The following is a 19742-nucleotide window of genomic DNA, read 5'->3' on the forward strand; positions in this document are numbered from 1 at the left end:
GCTGGAGAAAGAAAACAACACACTTTAATGAGACTGAGTTATACAATGCTGAAATGCTACACACAGTTAGGGGAGGTCATTGTTGCAGGATACCTTCTGGAGCATATCCCCAAAACATTCTTTAAATTTTGCTCAAATGGCAAAATTTTGCTCTAGTTTATAGTCAAAATGAACAGCATGTGCCTTTCAGCGATGATGAGTGTGTAGGTCAGGGTAGGATTTGGATCACAATCCCTGGAACAGAGGAGAAGTCCTTTATCAACATCTGCAATGCATCTAGAAAATGGTCACAACCAACGTAAGTCAGCCTCTGAAACGATGAGTCACAGCTGATTTGCCCCTCCTAAATCAGGAGCTCCACTGCAAATCCATCTGCAAGAGAAAGTTCACTGACCCACTGGAAAATTTCTTATGTAATGTTGTGCACAACTGGACTAGTTTAGAAACTGGAGCTGTGATTCTGTAGCTTTTTAGCTAAGACAAAAACTTAACAGAAGCAAATCTCACTTGCTGAAAACCAGCTGCACTCATTTTACATCCCCTGCCCCAGAAATACACCCCCTCAGATTAAAAGGGTTTATTGGGAGCTGTAAGAAACTGCTTTTGCCTTAATAATATATGTACTGAAGGAATTTTGTGGCTTACAATAAGGATGGTCATATTCCTCAGGCTTGGGTCATTCTGGGAGTGACTATGGAGGGAACTGGGCAATGAGGAAAATGTGGAAACCTTAATTAAACTGCACATAAGGGAATATTCAACTGTAAATAGTGAAGCTACTTTGCATTGTAGTTTTGTAGGAAAACAGTTGGATAAAAAACACAGTGGAAATACCTGTACTGACATTAGTATAAGAGTAACATCCAGGATAGTGTTTTTGTTCCTTGATATTGAAATTACATTTTTGGAGTTTCTGTGTATAATCCATCTAGCTTGAATATGGAGAATTTGTAGGCATTTTCCTGTGGATTTTTTTGCAAACATCATGCAATATTTGTGGCTTAAAATCTGCAGAATAATTATCTGTGATAAAATTCAGCTTTTCTCATTTTTAATTTCTAGGGTCACAGTGACAGCAATGTGCAACATGGACTTCAGCCACTTCCCCCTGGACTCTCAGACATGTTCTCTGGAGCTGGAAAGCTGTATGTTCTATCCGTGTTTCTAGCTAGATGTTCTCCATGGCTGGCTGCACAAACATTTCACTGGACATGTTTCAAAATACTGTCTATTTTAGAGCCTGAAAAAATAGTTCATCGGAGTTATTAGGAGTCCTGTTGACTCAGCAGTATTTTGTATCTAGTCTTTGTGCTGCAAGACGAGAATTTGCAAGGGAAACATCCTATGACATAATCCTGATCCTGTAAACATTGTGATCTGGGCTCAGCTTTGGTGGAGAAAGTAATGTGAACAGTAGGATTTTTTGGTAGACTTTCTCCAGTGTATGGTAAGCCTAATATCTGGTTGTTTTGATGTCCTCCCAGATATTTAACTGAATGTTCCTCTGCAAAAACCAGAATTAGAATCAGAGGATAGTTTTCACTGACCTTGAGGTCAGCTGCTCCAATACTCTGCTGAGAGCAGGGAGGTCTTCATAAGTTGCTTGGGCCTGTGTCCATTTGGACAAAGAATTATCTTTTGAGCAAGATAATTCAGGCTCCACAACTTTTCTCTACAACACGCTCAAATATTTGACAGCTCTGATCCTGAAAATGTTTTCTTTTTTCCTGCTTGGGAACAGTACTTTTCTGGACCTACAGCCTTTGCCTCTTGTCCTTCCATTCTCCATTTGTCAAAGCATCTGGGAAAAGGCTGCTGCCACCTTCTCCATGAGGGTCAGCAGTGCAGCAGCTGGACCCCACCACAGGCTGCTCTTCTCCCAGCTGAACAAACCCTGTTCCCCAGCCTCTTGTCCCTAAGCCATGTGCTCCTGTCCCTGATGATCTTGATAACCCTTTTCTCATTTCCCATTCCTGTTACTTAGTGAACAAATTCTCTGTGTTTTTCATTTATAATTTTAACATATTTCTGGGCTTTTGCTTCTCACCTATCCCTTTTGCTTTTATCATTCTAAGATAGTTTGAAGTGTCCGTGCTTCCTCCTTCCTCTAAATTAAGGTGTTTTACCCATGATTATTTCCTGAGCTATCATCTATTTTTAGTCTGTGATGTTCAGAAGAGTACCATTCTAACTGTCATTTCAATGTGAAGTAAAAAGAGGATTTGTTTTCTTGAATCTTGAATCCAGATTTTTGTTGTTGTCACAGTATATTATATGACAAGATCTTTTGAACTCCTTTGTTGTTGGCAAACTTACTTGTGGCATTAGTTCATGCCAAAGACTGGATGTATTAACTTTTATTGAACCTCTAAGCTAAAGTCACATAACATTGTATTTCTTCTTTCCCTAAGATGCTTACACTGATGAAGATCTGATGCTGTATTGGAAAAATGGGAATGAGTCTCTGAAAACTGATGAAAAAATTTCTTTGTCTCAGTTTTTGATACAAAAATTCCACACCACATCAAGACTGGCTTTCTACAGTAGCACAGGTATTGACCTTTTCTGATGTCATACTATTGCTAAACCTAATGCTGTGTTAATTGCTTTGAGGGGGTTCTTGGGATTATGTCACTGAAGTGTAGCCTTCACAGCCTGTTTGAAAACTCAGTTTCTTGGTTTAGTAGTCTTAGAAATAAAAGAACCAAAGAAAGATCTTGTCTCCTTGTACCTGCTGTCCAAGCTGTTCTCACTTCTCCTGGCTTTCCTCCTCTCTCAAAGGTTGGTACAATCGCCTCTATATAAATTTCACGTTACGCCGACACATCTTTTTCTTCCTGCTCCAAACCTACTTCCCTGCCACTCTCATGGTCATGTTGTCCTGGGTGTCCTTCTGGATTGACCGACGAGCAGTTCCTGCCAGAGTCTCTTTGGGTGAGAACAACTGCAACAAGCCATGGCTGTGTGAAAAGCTTTGAACGTGAAGGTTTTGGCAGGAAAGGGAACTAACTGTTCATTTTGATGGTTGAAGATACTGTGCAAGCAAACGGTGGTTTTATTTGATGATTAATATAATGTATAACTTGCACTTTGTTCTAAGTCCTTCATCATTTAGCAGTCTTCCTCACTTTTATGTAGCTCAGGACAGAAAATTGTGTGGTCTTTAAAAATGAAGTTGTAACACAGAATGGTACAGCTAGGAAACAGGAGTCCTTGTCACCACTGGTCTTAGCAGACCTGATCTTAGGATTAGGTGTGTAAAAATATGTTTTAACAGCCTTGTGTTTAAACCCTGGAGTTTAAGGAGGGAATTAAATGCTGTTTGTTAAATGCAAAATGTTGGCTGCTCCATTGCTTCTTAAAACTCACCCCATCATAAGCACAAAACTGTAGGCAGGGGAATAATTCTGCATTAGCAGAAGAGCTACTTTGCACACATGGTAAAGATGTTCAAAATGAACATCTTTCAGACCATCATGTGGGCCATAATTTCTGTTTTTCTAGGAAAAAACCCTTATGGAATGTATCAGTCAATAGCATTTCTTTCTCTTGGTTCTTTACAGGGATAACCACCGTGCTGACCATGTCCACGATCATCACTGGGGTGAACGCCTCCATGCCTCGTGTTTCCTACATCAAAGCAGTGGACATTTACCTGTGGGTCAGTTTTGTGTTTGTCTTCCTCTCGGTGTTGGAATACGCAGCTGTGAATTACCTGACAACGGTGCAAGAGAGGAAGGAGAGGAAACTGCGGGAGAGGGTGAGAAACACTTTTGCCATCCACTTATTTCCTTTTTTTCCCCTTACAGATGATCTGTCTTTATATTGACTGTCTGTTAATGGGAAAACATTGACAACCATGTGTGTAATTGGGTCTGTTTAGACCGCTCCACCTCAGGCTGAATTGCTAATACAGAAAAACAGGATTTGATCTTATGGATCTTCATAGAAACATCAGAGAAGAGAGTGTGATCTGAACTGGGAAAGAGTGCAACCTGGAAATGAGAGGGAATGGCAAGGGGGGGAAATATAAAGCCTGATACGTCGCTGCAGCTGCCACGATTCTTGTTTAGTAAGCTAAAGGTGTTATTTGGTGCAAATTATTTTCCTCCCTCTGGAAGCTGAATTTAATGGATGTAATAGTGGAGGTGTTTCCCATCACCAAACACAAACAGCAGTCAGTAAGTTTATGCTTGTACTTCTTAATGTGCTATAAAAGGTCTTATCCTGCATCCCTGGAGTGTTTCAAGACCTGATACATCCTGATCATCTTGGCTCTGCTACAAGCAGGACATAGGACTAGAGATGCCCTGAAGTCCTTTCCAGCCTGAGATATTTTATAGACTTCTAGGCCCTTCTTTGTGATTAAACAAAGCACCATTGCCTTTTGAACACTAAAGCTTAGAAGCAAATTTTTTCAGTTACCATACACCCAGGATATCACCATGTTTTACAGTTTCTTTCTTTCCAGTAGGAACTCACATTAGTCTACTGGTAACCTACTGTCTTTGACTCCTGGAGAAATTTGTATAATCTTGTTGGAAATGCCAATGCAGACATCATCTTTCATACAATTTAAGCATGCTGTTATTTCCCTCTATGAACTACTCTTTTAGTTTTGCATGTCCTTATCTTTCCCTTCCTTTTCTCCCTATTACTTTCTTGAAGAGCAGCACAAACCCCATAACAGCCCAGCACCTTTTTCAGTTGGCATACTGTAAAAAAATGTAATTAGATACTTTAAAAAAAAAACAAACTGGATAAATTTGCCAGACTTCTGTGATGAAATTTTACCTTTCTTAAAGGCCTTCTCAACAGCATTATGATTCTGGAAAGCTGCTTTGACAGTGTCTGAGTATCTTAATTTCTGCCCCTCCTAGCCTGCACCTGGGGCCCAGCAGTTCTCTGCAATACAAGGTTGAGATGCTCTGTACAAGCACAGTGACTCCAGTGTATCTGTTTCTGCACGTGAGCAGTGGTCTGTGACATTTTAGCCAGCCCTGCTCAGGCATCCCATGTCCAAAGAATATGGCATCTTGGCAGGGCATGGGAAATAACAAGAAATATCCTTGCTAAGTTTGACTTGCCTAGAACAAACCTGCATTTTTTTTTAAGATGAAAACTCTTCCCTGTTTTTAACTGTACTGGAGGGATTAAATGAACTTAAGAGGGTTTGTTAATTTTCTGCTAAGTTTTTTGGATTTTTTTTTTGTCACATCCAGTGATGGCGTAGCTTGTTATTTATATAATAAATCTGCCCTTTATTGAGTCTTGTACGTTGCTATCTTCAGCAAATTCCTTTTTACTGCAGAAGGGAAAATATAGTACCCAGTCTTCAATGTGTGACAGTATTATTCTTCAGTAGGGAAAATGGGAACAGAGATAATAAATACCATTATTTGAGGAAGAAGCTCTTGAAGAAGCAGAAGAGGCATTTCTCACAGTAGATGCAGATGTTATCAGCCAGAGCTGCTCCCAATGAAAGACCCCAAAAGTTCTAGTATGAACATGTAAGGCTGCCCAGAAGAGAGCTCTATGTTATGTCTACATTAAGAAATTAAATGTGGCAGGGACAAAGACATGAGGTATCTAAAACAAAACCTTCTCTTCCTTAAGATCACAGGAGCTGCTGTGAAATGCCCATGGCAAAAGGTCTGTGGCCCCATGCTTATTCCCAGCCCATACCTGGGAACTTCTCAGTGTTCACTGGGCTGAGAGAGGCCAGAGACCTCTCTGACACTTTGATAGTAAATCAGCTGCATTCCCATGTCCAAAGAGGCTCTTTGGCAGTTTTTGAATTATTATTGTAGACATAAGCTAAAAGTCCTGCAGGGTGAAATTACATAGTGCACCCCTGCGTGTACATGCCTATGTGAGGATGAGTGTAATTTTAGGTTCTGTGGAGGTGGGTTTCTAGCACGTCAGGCTCTCTTGTCCATAGAGGTGGCTGTCATCACATGTACATGAAGCCATGGGAACTCTAATTTGACCTGGGGTTGACAGTAAATCTGCAGAATTGCTTTCTTTGCTGAGTCCTGCAGCAATTAGCTTGTTATTGTAACTGCTGTGCTTCACACACAGCCATCATCTCCTGGACCTGTCAGTTCATGATGAAGAGTGTGATGTGAAATTCTCCTCTGTGTTTTTTTTCATGGTTTGGTATTATTCTGGTTTAGGCTGGCAACCTAGTTAGAGTTAGTTTCATTTCAGTAGTGGTACAGTATTGTGTTTTGAATTCAGTGTGAGAATAATATTGTTGCTAAATTGTTTTTATCCTGAGTTTATGTGTCTCATGCTCTGCCAGTGAGGAGGTAAACTAAAAATGTTGGGAGGGAACATGACCAGGACAGGTGACCCAAATGAGCCAAAGCAATATTCCACACCGTAGAACACATTTCAATTATTCAACTATTCTTATCTCAATCTACAAGTTTTACATTTGATTCTTTTCCATAACCCTCTGGAGTTCAGGCGGAAAGGTGGGTTGAGTGAGTGACTGCATGATGCTTATTTGTCAGCTGGGGTTAAATCACAGCAGTCCTTTTTGGGGAGCTGCACTCTGGTTTTGTTCTCTTGGTTTGGTTTTGTTAGTTTTGGGGTGTGGGTTTTTCAAAGTGTGCCTGCTTAGAATAAAATGTCTTAAAACCCACTTGATATTCAGTTGTACTCATGAAGTGCTCAAAAAAAGTAAAGTAAGAAGGCTACTAACTTGTCATGTTTTTCTGAACACAACCTGCTGATATGCTGATATAACCTTTTGATTATGCCAAGAACACAGAAAATAATCCTTAAATTTATTTTAAGGTTTTCAATAAGCAATGTGATCTGTTGTTTAAATAATTTGAAGGAAAAGCCTTGACTGCATTTGTTTTAGCTGAACATATCTTTGAAAGCAAGTTCTTGGAAAACCCACACATCGAAGTTGGTGGAGTATTATTGGGTAAGGAAATTGGTAGGAAATCAGAGACGGGAATTCCTAGCAGAAAGGACATTTTGGAGACATTTGGACATTTACATTGTATGCAAATACATAATCCATATTGCTGGGACAGGAAAACTGAAGGTTTTGAATGATCAAAGACTACATTTCCTATTTAAAATTCTATCTCTATGCATTGGCATGTTGTAGGATGCATGCTGGTGCTTCTGAAATCAATACAAATTTTGCTATTAGCTTCAAAAGAGCTGGGATTTAACATTATGCTTTTAGCTGGTCCTCTGCTTGGTTTAAAATCAGATTTATGACGAAAGCATGTGTATCTGTAAACCCAGAACTTGGCCTTTTTCTTCCCATAACATGTACTGGATAAGCCATTTCCAGAGATTAAACTGTATCTTGCCCATGAATATTTATAAAGACAAAGAATAAATAATAAGGAATCTCAAGACAGTGAGGCTGAACAACAGCTACCTAAGAAGACCTTTTGCTTAGATTATATGTCTGCTAAAGCACTTCATAATCTTTTCTGAAGCTGTTTGTCCAAGCAGTATAGATAAACCCTGTTTCTTCCTTTTGAAAACAAGCAAAAAAAAAAAAAAAAAGACCTTTTTGTTCAAAGAGAAACTTAAAATATCTCAATCAAAATTTTGACCTCAACTATTTACAAGCTGTCTGTTAATAGAAAGGCATCATTTCAGTTGCTTACATGTTTTTCCAATATTCAGCTATGTTTCTTGTTTATGTTCCTAGTTTTCGTGTTCATGTGGAATACCTCACTCGAAAACTATGATGCTGGATGGAAACTACAGTGAATCTGATGCCAACAGCCTGGCAGGATATACCAGAAACCAGATGGTACCAGAAGAGGAGAAACCAGAAAAGACGGTTGTGCATCTAGCTATGAGCAATGAATCCAATTCATCAAGGAAGAGAGGCCTGAAGGGCCATGTGGGCTTGCGCATCATCCAGAACACCCATGCAATTGATAAATATTCAAGGTTAATATTCCCAGGCACCTATATATTTTTTAATTTGATATATTGGTCTGTATTTAGCTAAGCATGCTGGCACTTCTGAATCAGAAGATGTCTACAAAACACTTTGGTTGGTACTTTTTTTTTTTTTGTCTTAGCTGGAAACAATGCTAGCAACCTGATTATTGTGTTGCTTCTTTGAAGTGTAAATGGGAGGACAAAGCCCCCAGGAGGCAATTCCATGTACAGGCCTCATGGAGGAACTTGCTGTGCTGGTTGGTTTCCAGCCCACCCCCTTGCTCCCATGTGCTTTATGACACATGCCATCTCTCATACTTGAAAATACATGTCCACCATACAGCCAAAAGGTGCTGGATGCTCTTTTGGGGCTGGCCATATGGATGGTACCTGTTGTGCAATGGACAACCAAAGACAATGCTCATGTGAGCTGTAAAGAATAAATAAATAAATAAACAAGTAAATAAATAAATAAATACATGCAACTTGTATGGGGAAGTCTGGACAGCGCTTCTCCTGTAAGGAAACGGAATGAACACTTTCCTTTACTTCTGAGAAAATGCTTTGGATCTTTCTTTGGCACATAAACATAACTTTTTCCATTGTTTTGTGAAGAACACCTCCTTTAAGGGTAGAGATTCTGCATTCTGTCTGGATAGGACCTTCATCAGTACCATTAGGACAGCTGGCTGGCCAGGATGAGCTGGGCTGGTTACAGAGCACAGGTGGTATGATTGAGTCAGCCGGGTTTTTTCTAGATTACAAACTGCAGCCCACAGACAAACTGTATATCCCAATGTGCCTCTCCCAGTCAACACAATGCCCTTCTGTTCAGGCATTTGGGATCAAAAGGGATACATGTCTGCCAGAACCTCTCTGCAGAAACAGAGGCATGTCAGAGATTAAGTGGCCAAGGATAATACTGTGGGTCTAAGGTCGATGTAAGTCCTTTGAAGCTGCTACACAGCATTGTAACATGCTTATGTGCTTGGCAGTTATTTTCCTGTCCTATGATATCTCCCTTTCCTTTGCTAACAACACTGACAGCAAACCCCAAATGTAGAAACACGATAGCAACAAGACAGCAATGCTCAGGTTTGTCTGCTCCTTATTTTAAGAAAACACCATGACTTTTTGGCTGTTGTGGAGATTATGTACATCGAAACACTTATTTACCAAGCTGAAGCTGAGCAGTGGGGGCAGAGCTTGATGTGTTAAGAGCCAGGACTGAGGTTAGAATAAAGAAAAAGGAAACAAAAATACTGATGTAACCATAATTATTTGTCAGCACATGAAATGTTCTGCTTACATAGCAGGGATTCTTACATCCTAAATCTCAGGGGATGTAGAAAGTAGCAGAAAAATGTCAACTCTTGCCTGTCAACAATACCCAGGTTTTCCCTTGTGCCTCAAATATTACTGCCTAAGTCAAGCTGATGATGGCACCAATTTAGTGGAAAGAATATTGATGAGAAAAGCTAAAATTAACAACTATATTCCCCTTTAATCAGCCATGTTAATAACTGACATGAATGGAGTTCTGTCTGGTCATAAAAGCAAGAAACCACAGCCCTGAAATTGCTGGCAAGAAGAGGAAGGAGAGTGTCTGAGGGGCAGGATTGCCTAGCCTGCCACTTGTCTCCTGAGCCAACAGGAGAGTGCATTTACCACTCATTGCCCATGGACCTGAAACCTGGATACTTCTCACATTGACAGGTGGAGATCACTACAAGACACAAAAAATATTAAATAAATTGACCACTCTTCTTTTGAGAGGATAAAGCCTGGGCATAACAGTGCATTCTTCATCATTAGCAGTTTTAAGTGTAAAACAGGAGCCAATGTCCCAGGTGGCAGTAGGACAGTTGCAACAAAGGGACCTTTGCTGGGGAAAAGCAGCAGAACCGCACCATGAAGCCACCAGAGAGTCCAGGGAGTGAGAAACTTGGTTCCTGTGCCCCCCCTGTTTTGCTGGTTTTTCAGCATTACCCATAGCACGTGCCATTTAACCTCGCAGTGCCTCAGCTCCTCCATCTAGGAAGTGAGGAGTGCTAGGATTCACCTACCTCGTAAGGTGCTGAGGGGCTTAGCAGGCTTGGATAGCATGTGTGTGGGGCATGCCTATGATTTCTGAGCAGGTCACCCAGTGGGAATCCAATTTTACCAGTGAGTTCTTCAAATGCATCCTCTGAATCAGTCCAGCTGGAAAAAAGCAGGCATCTCTTATGATGCTATTACAACTCCCCTGCATTACAATGATATTAAACCAGGGATAAGTGCAGACAAACAGCCCAAAAGCGAGCGCTGTCAATAAATAATGCCTCCTGGCATACAAAACCCAGGAGGTTCTAGTGCTTTACTTTGCCATTTCTTTTTACTATGCCTCCTGTTCCCTTAGAAGTTATGTAATGGCAAAGATGTCCTTTAGGTCCTATCTTCTTCATCCTAGCATTCCATAGTTCTAATGTCTAATAGGCATCTTTTGGAGATTTTTTGTTATTTTATCTGCATGTGTACATAACTGATGGAAATTGATGTCTGCTTTTGTCAGCCTATAAAACCATCAAGAGGGTGTTTTTCCACTAAAGCGAAAAAAATCCCTCCTCTATCTTAGGCATTACTTAAACTCCTTATTAACTGAATCAGCAAATTAAAAGTATAGATGCAAATAAAGCCAAGCCTTCTCCTTCAGTCAGCATTATGAATTGTATTCTTCTGTTTATTCAGAGGAGACTGGCTAGGCATGAAGTTAGAACAAATATTTGAAGTGTGGTATTGGTAATGTATTTCACCTTTGATTTCTCTTCGATTAAAAGGGACTCTGTGAGCATTGTCTAACTTCCAGTTGCCAGGTCCCAAAACCAGTGTTTTGAGAGAGAGTGCCTGAAGCTGGGCTCTGAATGCTGTTTGATGGATGCAACCCAATTCTCTGAAGCACTGAGCAGATGGACAATGACCCTACTGAAGGAGAGGATTTTCAGAAGTGCACAGGAGATTTGGGCAAATTGAGGTCACTGATGAAAATGCCTTCTCTGGACAACTTGGTCCAATTGCAAATATTGGCTCTTCTCATTCTAGGTCTGGCTCCATTGTAATTTTACTTCTAACCAAATCATGTCTTTGAGAAAAAAGTAACTATATAGATATATGCACATATGTATAATGTGTGTGCAAGCATAATGTATAACAAAGGAAGACACTGGGATGTGCACCTATGTTCAATAGTGTCCATATGTGAAATTGTAATATATAGTATGTAAATTACCATTTATTATGCCCAGAAAACTTACTATGTTGAATGGAAAAAAGGCTCTTATTGTCAGTCAGGGGCCAAGAAATGAGCCAAGAAATACAGGTTCTCTTACATTATTTTTCTGAAAAAGGAGGTGTTGAGAAGATACAAGCACTGCTGATGCTAAACTTGTGCAGTGGGCACAATCCACTGTGCTGATTGCTGTAATCAAACATAAAAAATAAAATAACAGATTGAAAGGATGGGAAAGAGTCAATTTCATGGTGTGAACTTTAAAATGTGATTTTAATTCTGTTTGGAAATCTGTTGCCTGTAATCTGATACCCAGGGGCAAAGGATTTGAATAAACACCTCATTTGTAATTGATTTCAAGTAAAGAACATTTCAAAAGGTGGGAGAACTGTAGTGGAAGCATGCGAGTACTTTGAAGTATGCAAAGCTCTTTGGGAAAAGGGAGCTGTTAATCACGGTTATAAGCTGTGGAGACCTTTTGTGAAAACTGCAACTCACAACTGAAGAAAGTTTAATAATTGCTTTACAGTTAATGGCATATTTTCAAAAGAGCAAGTGGCAGGTATGTATCTCAATCTCCATCTGACTACAAATGAGAACTTCTCATTTAATTTCTGCTTTGTGCCTTTGAAAACATTGTCTCCACACTTCCCAATGGAAGATAAAACTGCTCTGAGGTCCCAGTTGCCAGATCTCAGCTATTATCCCTAATGCAGACTTATGGAACTAAAATAAATGTGCACGGGTGAAGCTGATGCCTGAACCACTGAATAATGGTTATTGTCTTTCAAATTTCCACAGTGGAGAGATTACAGCAAGGTACAGCCTAACTAAGTGAGATACTGCCCTGCTGAAATGTAAAAGAGCGGAAAATTTATTTAAAAACCACAAGAATTTAGCACTATTAAAATTAAAATGTAATCCAGTCTCACATTAAGCTGATTAATTGCTTTGCACAAATGACATTTGAAATAATGTATCAGGGTCATTACTTTCCTGGTCAGAGGAATTATCATTTCAGATGAAGAGAGAAGGGAAATTGCGCACAAGCACGGAAGAGGCACCGCTCCCGGCATCCAGCTCTTGTGGAAGGACAGGAGAGACTGCCAGGGTGAGCAGGGCCTGCTGTGGAGGCAAGGCTGAGGGGAACCAAGGTACTCAGGGAATCACACATCACATGTGGCACTCCTTGATTTGGGCATGAGAAGATTATCCTCTACCAGAAGGGGTGGGATCCCCAGCAGCTGCAAGGCAGTCGTGAGAGGTGGTGCAGTGCAGGTGGTGTAGCCATTCTGGCCAGAGGTTTGGGCTCAGTTCTGGCCATGTGCATCATCAGCTGCTCCTTGGTCAGGGTCCATGTGCCCATGGCAGCCACGGGCAAAGTCCCCTCCATACCAGGACAGAGAGACCCAAATATGCCCAGCTCCTGGTGGGCTCTTGGCTCATCCTGCAGCACTGAAGAGATGGGGACTGCATGGCATGGAATGTGTGCCCAGCCTTCTCTTTGCAAGGCAGACAAGGATCAGGACAGTCCTGCACTGCCCACTCTCCAGAGCAAACTGGCAAAGCCCTCAGCAGATAATTTGACATGTGATTTTTAATATTTCCTCCCTTCAAGAAAATGTTGAAGACTCCTTTTGGCCAGTTGTCCAAATTGAACTTCTTTCACAAGCCTTTTAGGGATCTCTGAGGGTGTGTACGTGCACTTGCAACCATAGAAATTAGCTTAGGAGAAATGCCTGGCAACTCAACCCGTGCAAAATGCATATAAATGATGTGGAAAAAAAGAAGGAAAGATTTTACTGCTCTACTTGTCTTGCAGATTTATAGAAGAAAATTGTGTGTTTAGCTTAGAGGGAATTCAGAGCGGGAAATGAAAGTACAAGTTAATTGTAATGACAGTTTGAATTACTTGAACAAATATATTTTGGGAAACGGGACAGAACATTAGAGCTGTAAAACTCTCTAGCCTCCTGGCTCTTTCCATTTTATCTCGATTTTTAATAGGGTCCAAATTAATTTCAACCATGAAATTTTAAACCTTTATTATTAAGGTGCATAATGACCATATATTTATTTTGTACAGAAGGGAGGAGACCTTCAGTGCTCTGCACAAATTGTAATTGCAGCAGCCTCCAAGTGAAAATGCTAATCATTTTGCATCTAGAGTTTCAGGAGAGCTGCCATTCCACAAAACAGGAAAGTCAGAGTTATTTACCTGTTGGGCAGGGACACAAGATGCTCTCCAAGGACCTGCACAGGAGAAAGATCCTATCATTTGCACCAGATAGAGGCCTTGACATTTAACACCTATTGCTGGGTACTCAGGTGTGTTGGTGGGGGGGACTTTGTAAGGCTCTCTGAAGAGCAAAGAAAAGGAAACTCCTGCTTGGCCAGACCTGGAGGCACTAACCACCTAGGTGGTCATCACCCTGACCACATCCCCCATCCATGATGGCACCATGGATGCAAACACTCACCCTGGGGAAGGTGACAAGGGACGTTTCCTCAGGGCTTGGTCCAAGTCCTGTGCCTCTGTGAGATATTTTCTTCATGGGGTCAGTGTCCCCTTGCCCCAAGGTCTCTGAGGTGCTCCCAGGGTGGTGCAATGAAAGAAGTTTCTCTTATTCTGAGGCTGAGGTTGGGCTCTCTCTGTGTTCCATCCATGAGGGAGGTTGCAGCTCAGTCTGAAAAGGTGGTGTCTGTTTGCAGGATCTTCCTGTCAGATTCCTGCTGCCTCAGACCTTCCCTTCATCACAGTGGTGACCTAGGAGAGGAAGAGGAGGAGGAGCTCTTGCTTCTAAGATCTCCTTTGTTTTGCAGAAGGGGTGGTGTATGACACAGAAAGCAAATGAAAGGATGGAAATGGGAAAATCCTGCTGATTACTTGGGATCAAATGATCTGTCCCAGGTTCTTGGGCACTGTGTGACATAAATGACAGAGAAGATGCAATTCAATTTTGAACTTAGCTCCTAAATGGAAATGGCACTTGCTGAGCTGCCATGAGCCGTCACCACCGCTCACACAGAGTGAGGCTGGGGCAGGAGTTCTGTGTATGTGGTTCTATACCTCATTAACCTCTTCAGGAATGCCTGGAGCTGTCTGGTGGTGATGGTACCCAGCAGTGATGCTGCCCATCAGCTTCCTTTTACCCATGCTCAGTCTCCCACAGAAGGGCTCTCCCCTTCCCTTCCCCACCCTCCTGCAGATGCAGCTATGCAGTGCTTAGCAGGACATGGCTTTCTTTAAAAAGAAACAAAAGTAGGGAAAGAGGCAAGAAGAAAAAAAAGTCCTCCCCTCCAAATGAAAGTATTTTTGTGGCTGTGTCAAAGGCAGTATTTTGCAAAGCCATTAGCTACTCCTTGGTTCTCCAGCTTTTCTTTAATCACAGCTGTAACGTTTATGCTTTCTCTTCCTCAGTTGTCTGGCAGCTGACATAAATATTACAGAATGTCAGTATTCTTCCCACGTTTCAGCTGGTGACAAAAGCCATAAAAATAAGTGACTAACAGCTCCAGTGCAAAACCTTTGTGCTGGTGCTCTGCCAAGGGAAGGGACCATTGAGGCTGCTTCACAAATCCAAACTCTGTAAGGTCTCCTTACTATGTGAATCCAGTTAGTTGAAGCAATTTAATTGGGAAGAGGTAAAACAGCCTTGTAAAAATAACAAAAATTAACATTTGTTTACTCGGAAAGGACTCAGAAAGAAGTCCTAGCCTTACTTTCACTTCAGGTCTCAATTAAGTCTGTGTGGATGCACAACACACAATGGTGAGAGGAGTCATGGCCTGGCCAGATGGTGGGTGTAGATCCAGGACGCAGCCCACAGAAGACAACCAGTGCACCCAGGACTGGAGCAGCCACCCAGGGTGAACCTTAAACCCAGAGTTTCACTCCTCAATCACTCTAACCCATGCTGCTAAACTGCCACCTAAACTATAAAATGCTTGCAGTTGCTTCCAGGCACATCCATTTCCAAGCTAGAGGCTGCCCCAAAGCTTCATAGCCGGTCCAAGGCATATGTCTGGGTCCTGGCTCAGCCTGTATGGGGCAGAATGCCTCGATGTTAATATCTCATGAGCCTCTAGGCTTAGCACTGTGGTGTTAAACTGTCCCTGGTGTCACTTCCCAGCCTCCTCCCTGAAACTGGAGGTCCCTCAACACCCCAAGCACCACACCCATCTCCCATGCCAGCCTCCCCACCTTCTGCTGTCAGTAGAGCAGCTCATGGAGCCAAAGACTTCACATGCACTTGCTGCCAAACAGGCACCCCTACAACTGACAGGAGATCAGGAGTCACCCAGAAACAGGCTGGAGAGAGAAAGAGGTGGAAAAATGCTTGTCCATGATCAGGAAGAGCAAGGAGGGTGAAGCTGCTGAGCTGGGCTCCCTGAGTGCTTGGGTGGAGCACGCACACTTGGCACCAGGGCTCAGTGTGTGCCAGGTCTCAGGCACAGCACAGAGAGGCTCAACACACCTCCAGCACTGAAACCTTTCTGGCCAGGCAATGATAGTCCTGGGGCATGTCCCCACCACCAAGACAAGGCTGCCCTGCCAAGTGCTGCCACAACAGTCAGGCCAAAGTGGGCTGGGGGGGTGACCAGGCAGCCGAGGCTCCTGTGCCTGAAGGCACCATTGGCCACATTTAAACCATTTCTGGCAAGTGCTTGTGCACAGTGCTCTTAAAACCTGCAATGCCACAGCCTCTCCAGGGAGCTTCTACCAGTGGTTAACCAGCCTGAAAATTAGGAAGCATTCACTGGTAGCCCAGCTGAATCTCCCTTGCTGGGTCAGTCAAGCCTGTGGGTATGAAGTAAAGTTTATGTACAGTTTATGTACCTAAATTTGTGCAGATACATCTCATGTTTCCCCTGGTCTTCACTACCCTGGACTAAGTGACCTCCACTTTGTCTGAGATCTTCATCAGAGTTTCCCAGTTTGTTTACAGAAAAATCTCACAACAGCCTTACTTCAATCACAGAATGGTTTGGGTTGGAAGGGACCTTAAAGACCATCTTGTTCCAACTCCCCTGCCATGGGCAGGACATTTTCCACTCGATCAGGTCACTCAAAGCCCCATCCAACCTGGCCTTGAACATCTACAGGGTTGGGGCATCCACAGCTTCTCTGGGCAACCTGTTCCAGTGCCTCACCACTCTTACAGTAAAGAATTTTTTCCTAATGTCTAATCTAAACCTACCAACTATCCATTTAAAACTGGTTCCCCTTGTCCTATTGCTGTCAAGCTATACAAGCCCTGATTGCATCCACCATTTCCTTCTCCAGAAGTGGCATGATTTGACATTGGAATTTGATTTTTTTCTTGGTTGTTTTTTTGTGTATATGTTTTTCATCTATTTAATTAAATGTTTCATTATACTGCAGAGAGGTGATAACTCTTTCTTGAACAACAGTCCTGGCTTTTCCATAACACCTGTTAAGATTATCTGGTAGCCCAGAAGTCACTCATTTTGCACATCTAAAAAAGTGCAACCTGGCAGAATAAACCAATGACATGACCAGCAATGAACTCATTAATTCCACAAATGATTAGAAGGGCTTTTCCATGCCTACAGCATTGCTGCAAACGTTGGTTCCTGGCATGGAGGCAAATAATGCCCCCAGATATAATCCAAAGCAAGACTTTATACAGACAGGTCCCTTTTATCAGCTGGCCTGTTGGTGAGCTGAGGTTATGCCCTGCAGCCAGGCAGTGGGCAGGCAGGAGGATGGCTGAGGCCCTGCCCTGCCCTGCCCGGCTGCCCTTGCTCCCCTGCACCAGCACACGCGTGGGCAGACAGGAGGAAAGCTGGGCCACGTGAATGCCTGGGATATGGATAAGTGCATTTTCATATTACATCTAATGTAATAAGTCAGTTAAATGCCCCTAGTCCAGAAAGGGCAGCATGTTAATAAATGGTCGTTACCAGCAGCTGACAGTTGGTTAGCACAGATTAATTCTTAATGAAGAAAAAAACTCTTTATGTAATGTAATGCTTCTGGCTGGGGATCAAGGGTTGCAATCATCCACCCACAGCAGACCTTTAAATCCGGCTTTGTTCCTCTGTGGGAAAAATAGACAAAAAAACCCAAACCCTGCTATTTTTTAAAGGTTATGATTCAGAGAGCGTCACTCAGATTCTAATTCCAGGAGCGCTGAGCTTGTTCCCTAAAGAGTACAATATGTTACACCATGGCCTGCTGATGCAGATGTGGCAGAGGAGGTGGTGTGAGGCAGGAGAAGGGCGCTGTGTGGACCCTGTGCCCCAGGGATGTAGAAGATGGCCTTGTGGGCACAGCAGGGCTTTCACATCTGGGGGGATGATACTGAGCCCCTGACCTCAGCCATGGGGTTTTGGGGCTGTCCGATGGGTGTTTGTGTCAAAGGACCCTGGAAGGTGCACAGAGCAGGGGTGCAGCTGTACCAGGCTGTGAGATGGGCTGTGAAAAGCAGGAGGTCAAAGGCAGCTTAAGCAGCAGGGGCTTTGGCAGGGGACTGTGCAGCTGCCCACATCCAGGCAGCCGATGCTGTGGTGGATGTGCACACAGAGACTTTCACCCTCGCAGCCATCAGGAGGCTCCCGGGACCTTTATTTCCACTTGCAAGGAAGCAAGGCATTCCACTGACTCACTGGTTTTCCTCGCCCTCCCTTAAGGTGTTCCCTGAGATGAGGCCTTAGGTGCTGGCTCCCGGGCTACTCCGCAGGTGTCACCTCCTCTTCAGGCTGTGCCAGTGTCACCCTTGCAGAGGGAACTTGCAGAGATGCTTGCACCCACCCCAGCAGAGGGTCTGAGATATTCTGCCAAAGTCATGGACCAAAAGCTCAACTCACTGAAAAGCTAAATCCCCTGGAGTACCAATAAACCGTATCAATAATTGCCAGTTAAAAAGCAAGATCACTATCATTTACCCTGTGACCTAAGGATATGGATACAATAAAACTGCTTCACATGCAGAAAGGTAATTTGTACTTGTGAGGTCTGTTTTTTTACTACATCTAGTTTTATTCATTATCTGATAAGAATCTTCCTACTAATTTGCTGATGTTCTGAAGAATTTTACAATGTCTTAAAGCAAGAATTATTCCATTTTACTTGAGCATCTTCTCTTTTACAGAACTCTGACTAACACAAAATAAATGTGCATAAAGCAGGAGAAGCTCCACAGCTTGTGACACATGAACAGGAGAAGGCAAGGGAGACCTGTGTCTCCTGAACAGCAGGGATGCTCAGCAGGTAAAATGGGATCTCTCAGATCCTGGGGTTTTCTTTCATCTCTCTTCCGTTTCACCTTGCATTTCTGCAGTGATGCCAAGCTGCAGAAAGCAGATTAAATCTGTGAGAAGTGAGAGAACAAAGTTCTATGCAGGCAAAGGACTTCAAACAGGAGAAAGGCTGGTGGCAGAGACACCGTCATAGGCAGAGACTTCAAAAGAGGCACAGCAGGTGATTGAATTTGTAGCTGAGCAACGTGGCCAGAGTGAGGTAGGTGTGAGCAAGGCTGAACTCTGCAGATTTCTTGTTAAACGGCTCCTTAGAGATTTTGCCATTTATGTACTGTCATGTTGAGGGGGACCTGGAAGAGCCCTGTTCTCATGTCTGGGAGTGTGATGCTGCCCCGAGGCCATCTCCCCAGCTCCCGAGGAGGGGAGGACAGGGACATCACCACTGAGGGACTGTACTTCCAACACAACAGCCCGGCCAGCAGCACCCCCAAACTGCTCTGCAGCTTAAGCTACACACTGTGGCAGATGACAGGGGTGCAAAGAAACACCATGGGGCTGCTCCCAGGGAATACATGTCCAGAAGTCCCTAACAACCCAAGGTCTGTCAGCTGACAGTACCTGGGTGTGCAAAGGAGGTTTCCCAGCAGGTTGCCATGCAAGCAATGCAGGTTGGGTATTAATGTGAGCAGATAAAGTGGTCAACAGCCCCTCTCTGAGCCTTTTTCACAGCCTTTTTTTGCTGTTTTTTACCAGCAAAGTCCCTGAGCAGCTTGATGCTTCTCAGCACAAAGAAAAATCCAACTGCATTTTACTCATGGAAAACTCTGTATATGCCTATAATGGAAATTACAGGCCACATTTATAGCCAAGAGAAAATTTGTGACACCAACATAAAGTGAGCGACGAGATGAAAACATCAAATTACTGACATCAGAGATGAAACAGCTCCATTAGATCATCTTAATCATCTCTAAAAAATGCTGAATGTTTTCTAATACTTTTTCTGGGCTATGAAATAAGTTACTCTTAAAGGGATGCCAGTCTGAAGACAGTTAATGGCTTTTTTGGCTCTGGCACACTACGATGTCTTTAATGTCAAATGGAGAGATAAGCTCTCATAAGGTGCTACAGAAACCATGTTCAAAAAGCATGTACAGATTAATAACAACCTGCAGCACTAGAAAAAGAAAAAGAAAAAAAAAAAAAAAAAAAAACAAAAAAAAAACTCCAGACAACCTTTTTTAGAAATCTCAACATAATCTTGAGTTTTGCAATTTTAAAAGAAAGAAGTCTTAAAGAAAAGTTCACCAACATTTTC

At 42.7% G+C, this 19742-nt stretch overlaps 1 protein-coding gene across 1 annotated transcript in view; it reads left to right on the top strand.

Annotated features, from left to right (window-relative positions):
• Positions 1-7999, top strand: part of GABRR2 (gamma-aminobutyric acid type A receptor subunit rho2) — a 30691-nt gene extending 22692 nt beyond the window's left edge. Inside the window, exons 5-9 of the mRNA XM_021546248.3 lie at positions 1063-1145; positions 2412-2552; positions 2782-2934; positions 3564-3760; positions 7691-7999. Of these exons, the coding sequence (XP_021401923.1) occupies positions 1063-1145; positions 2412-2552; positions 2782-2934; positions 3564-3760; positions 7691-7999 (883 nt within the window). The remainder of the gene's footprint in view (positions 1-1062; positions 1146-2411; positions 2553-2781; positions 2935-3563; positions 3761-7690) is intronic.
• Positions 8000-19742: the final 11743 nt, after the last annotated feature.

Source organism: Lonchura striata, chromosome 3 (genome assembly GCF_046129695.1).
Source record: "Lonchura striata isolate bLonStr1 chromosome 3, bLonStr1.mat, whole genome shotgun sequence".
NCBI classification, from domain to species: domain Eukaryota; kingdom Metazoa; phylum Chordata; class Aves; order Passeriformes; family Estrildidae; genus Lonchura; species Lonchura striata.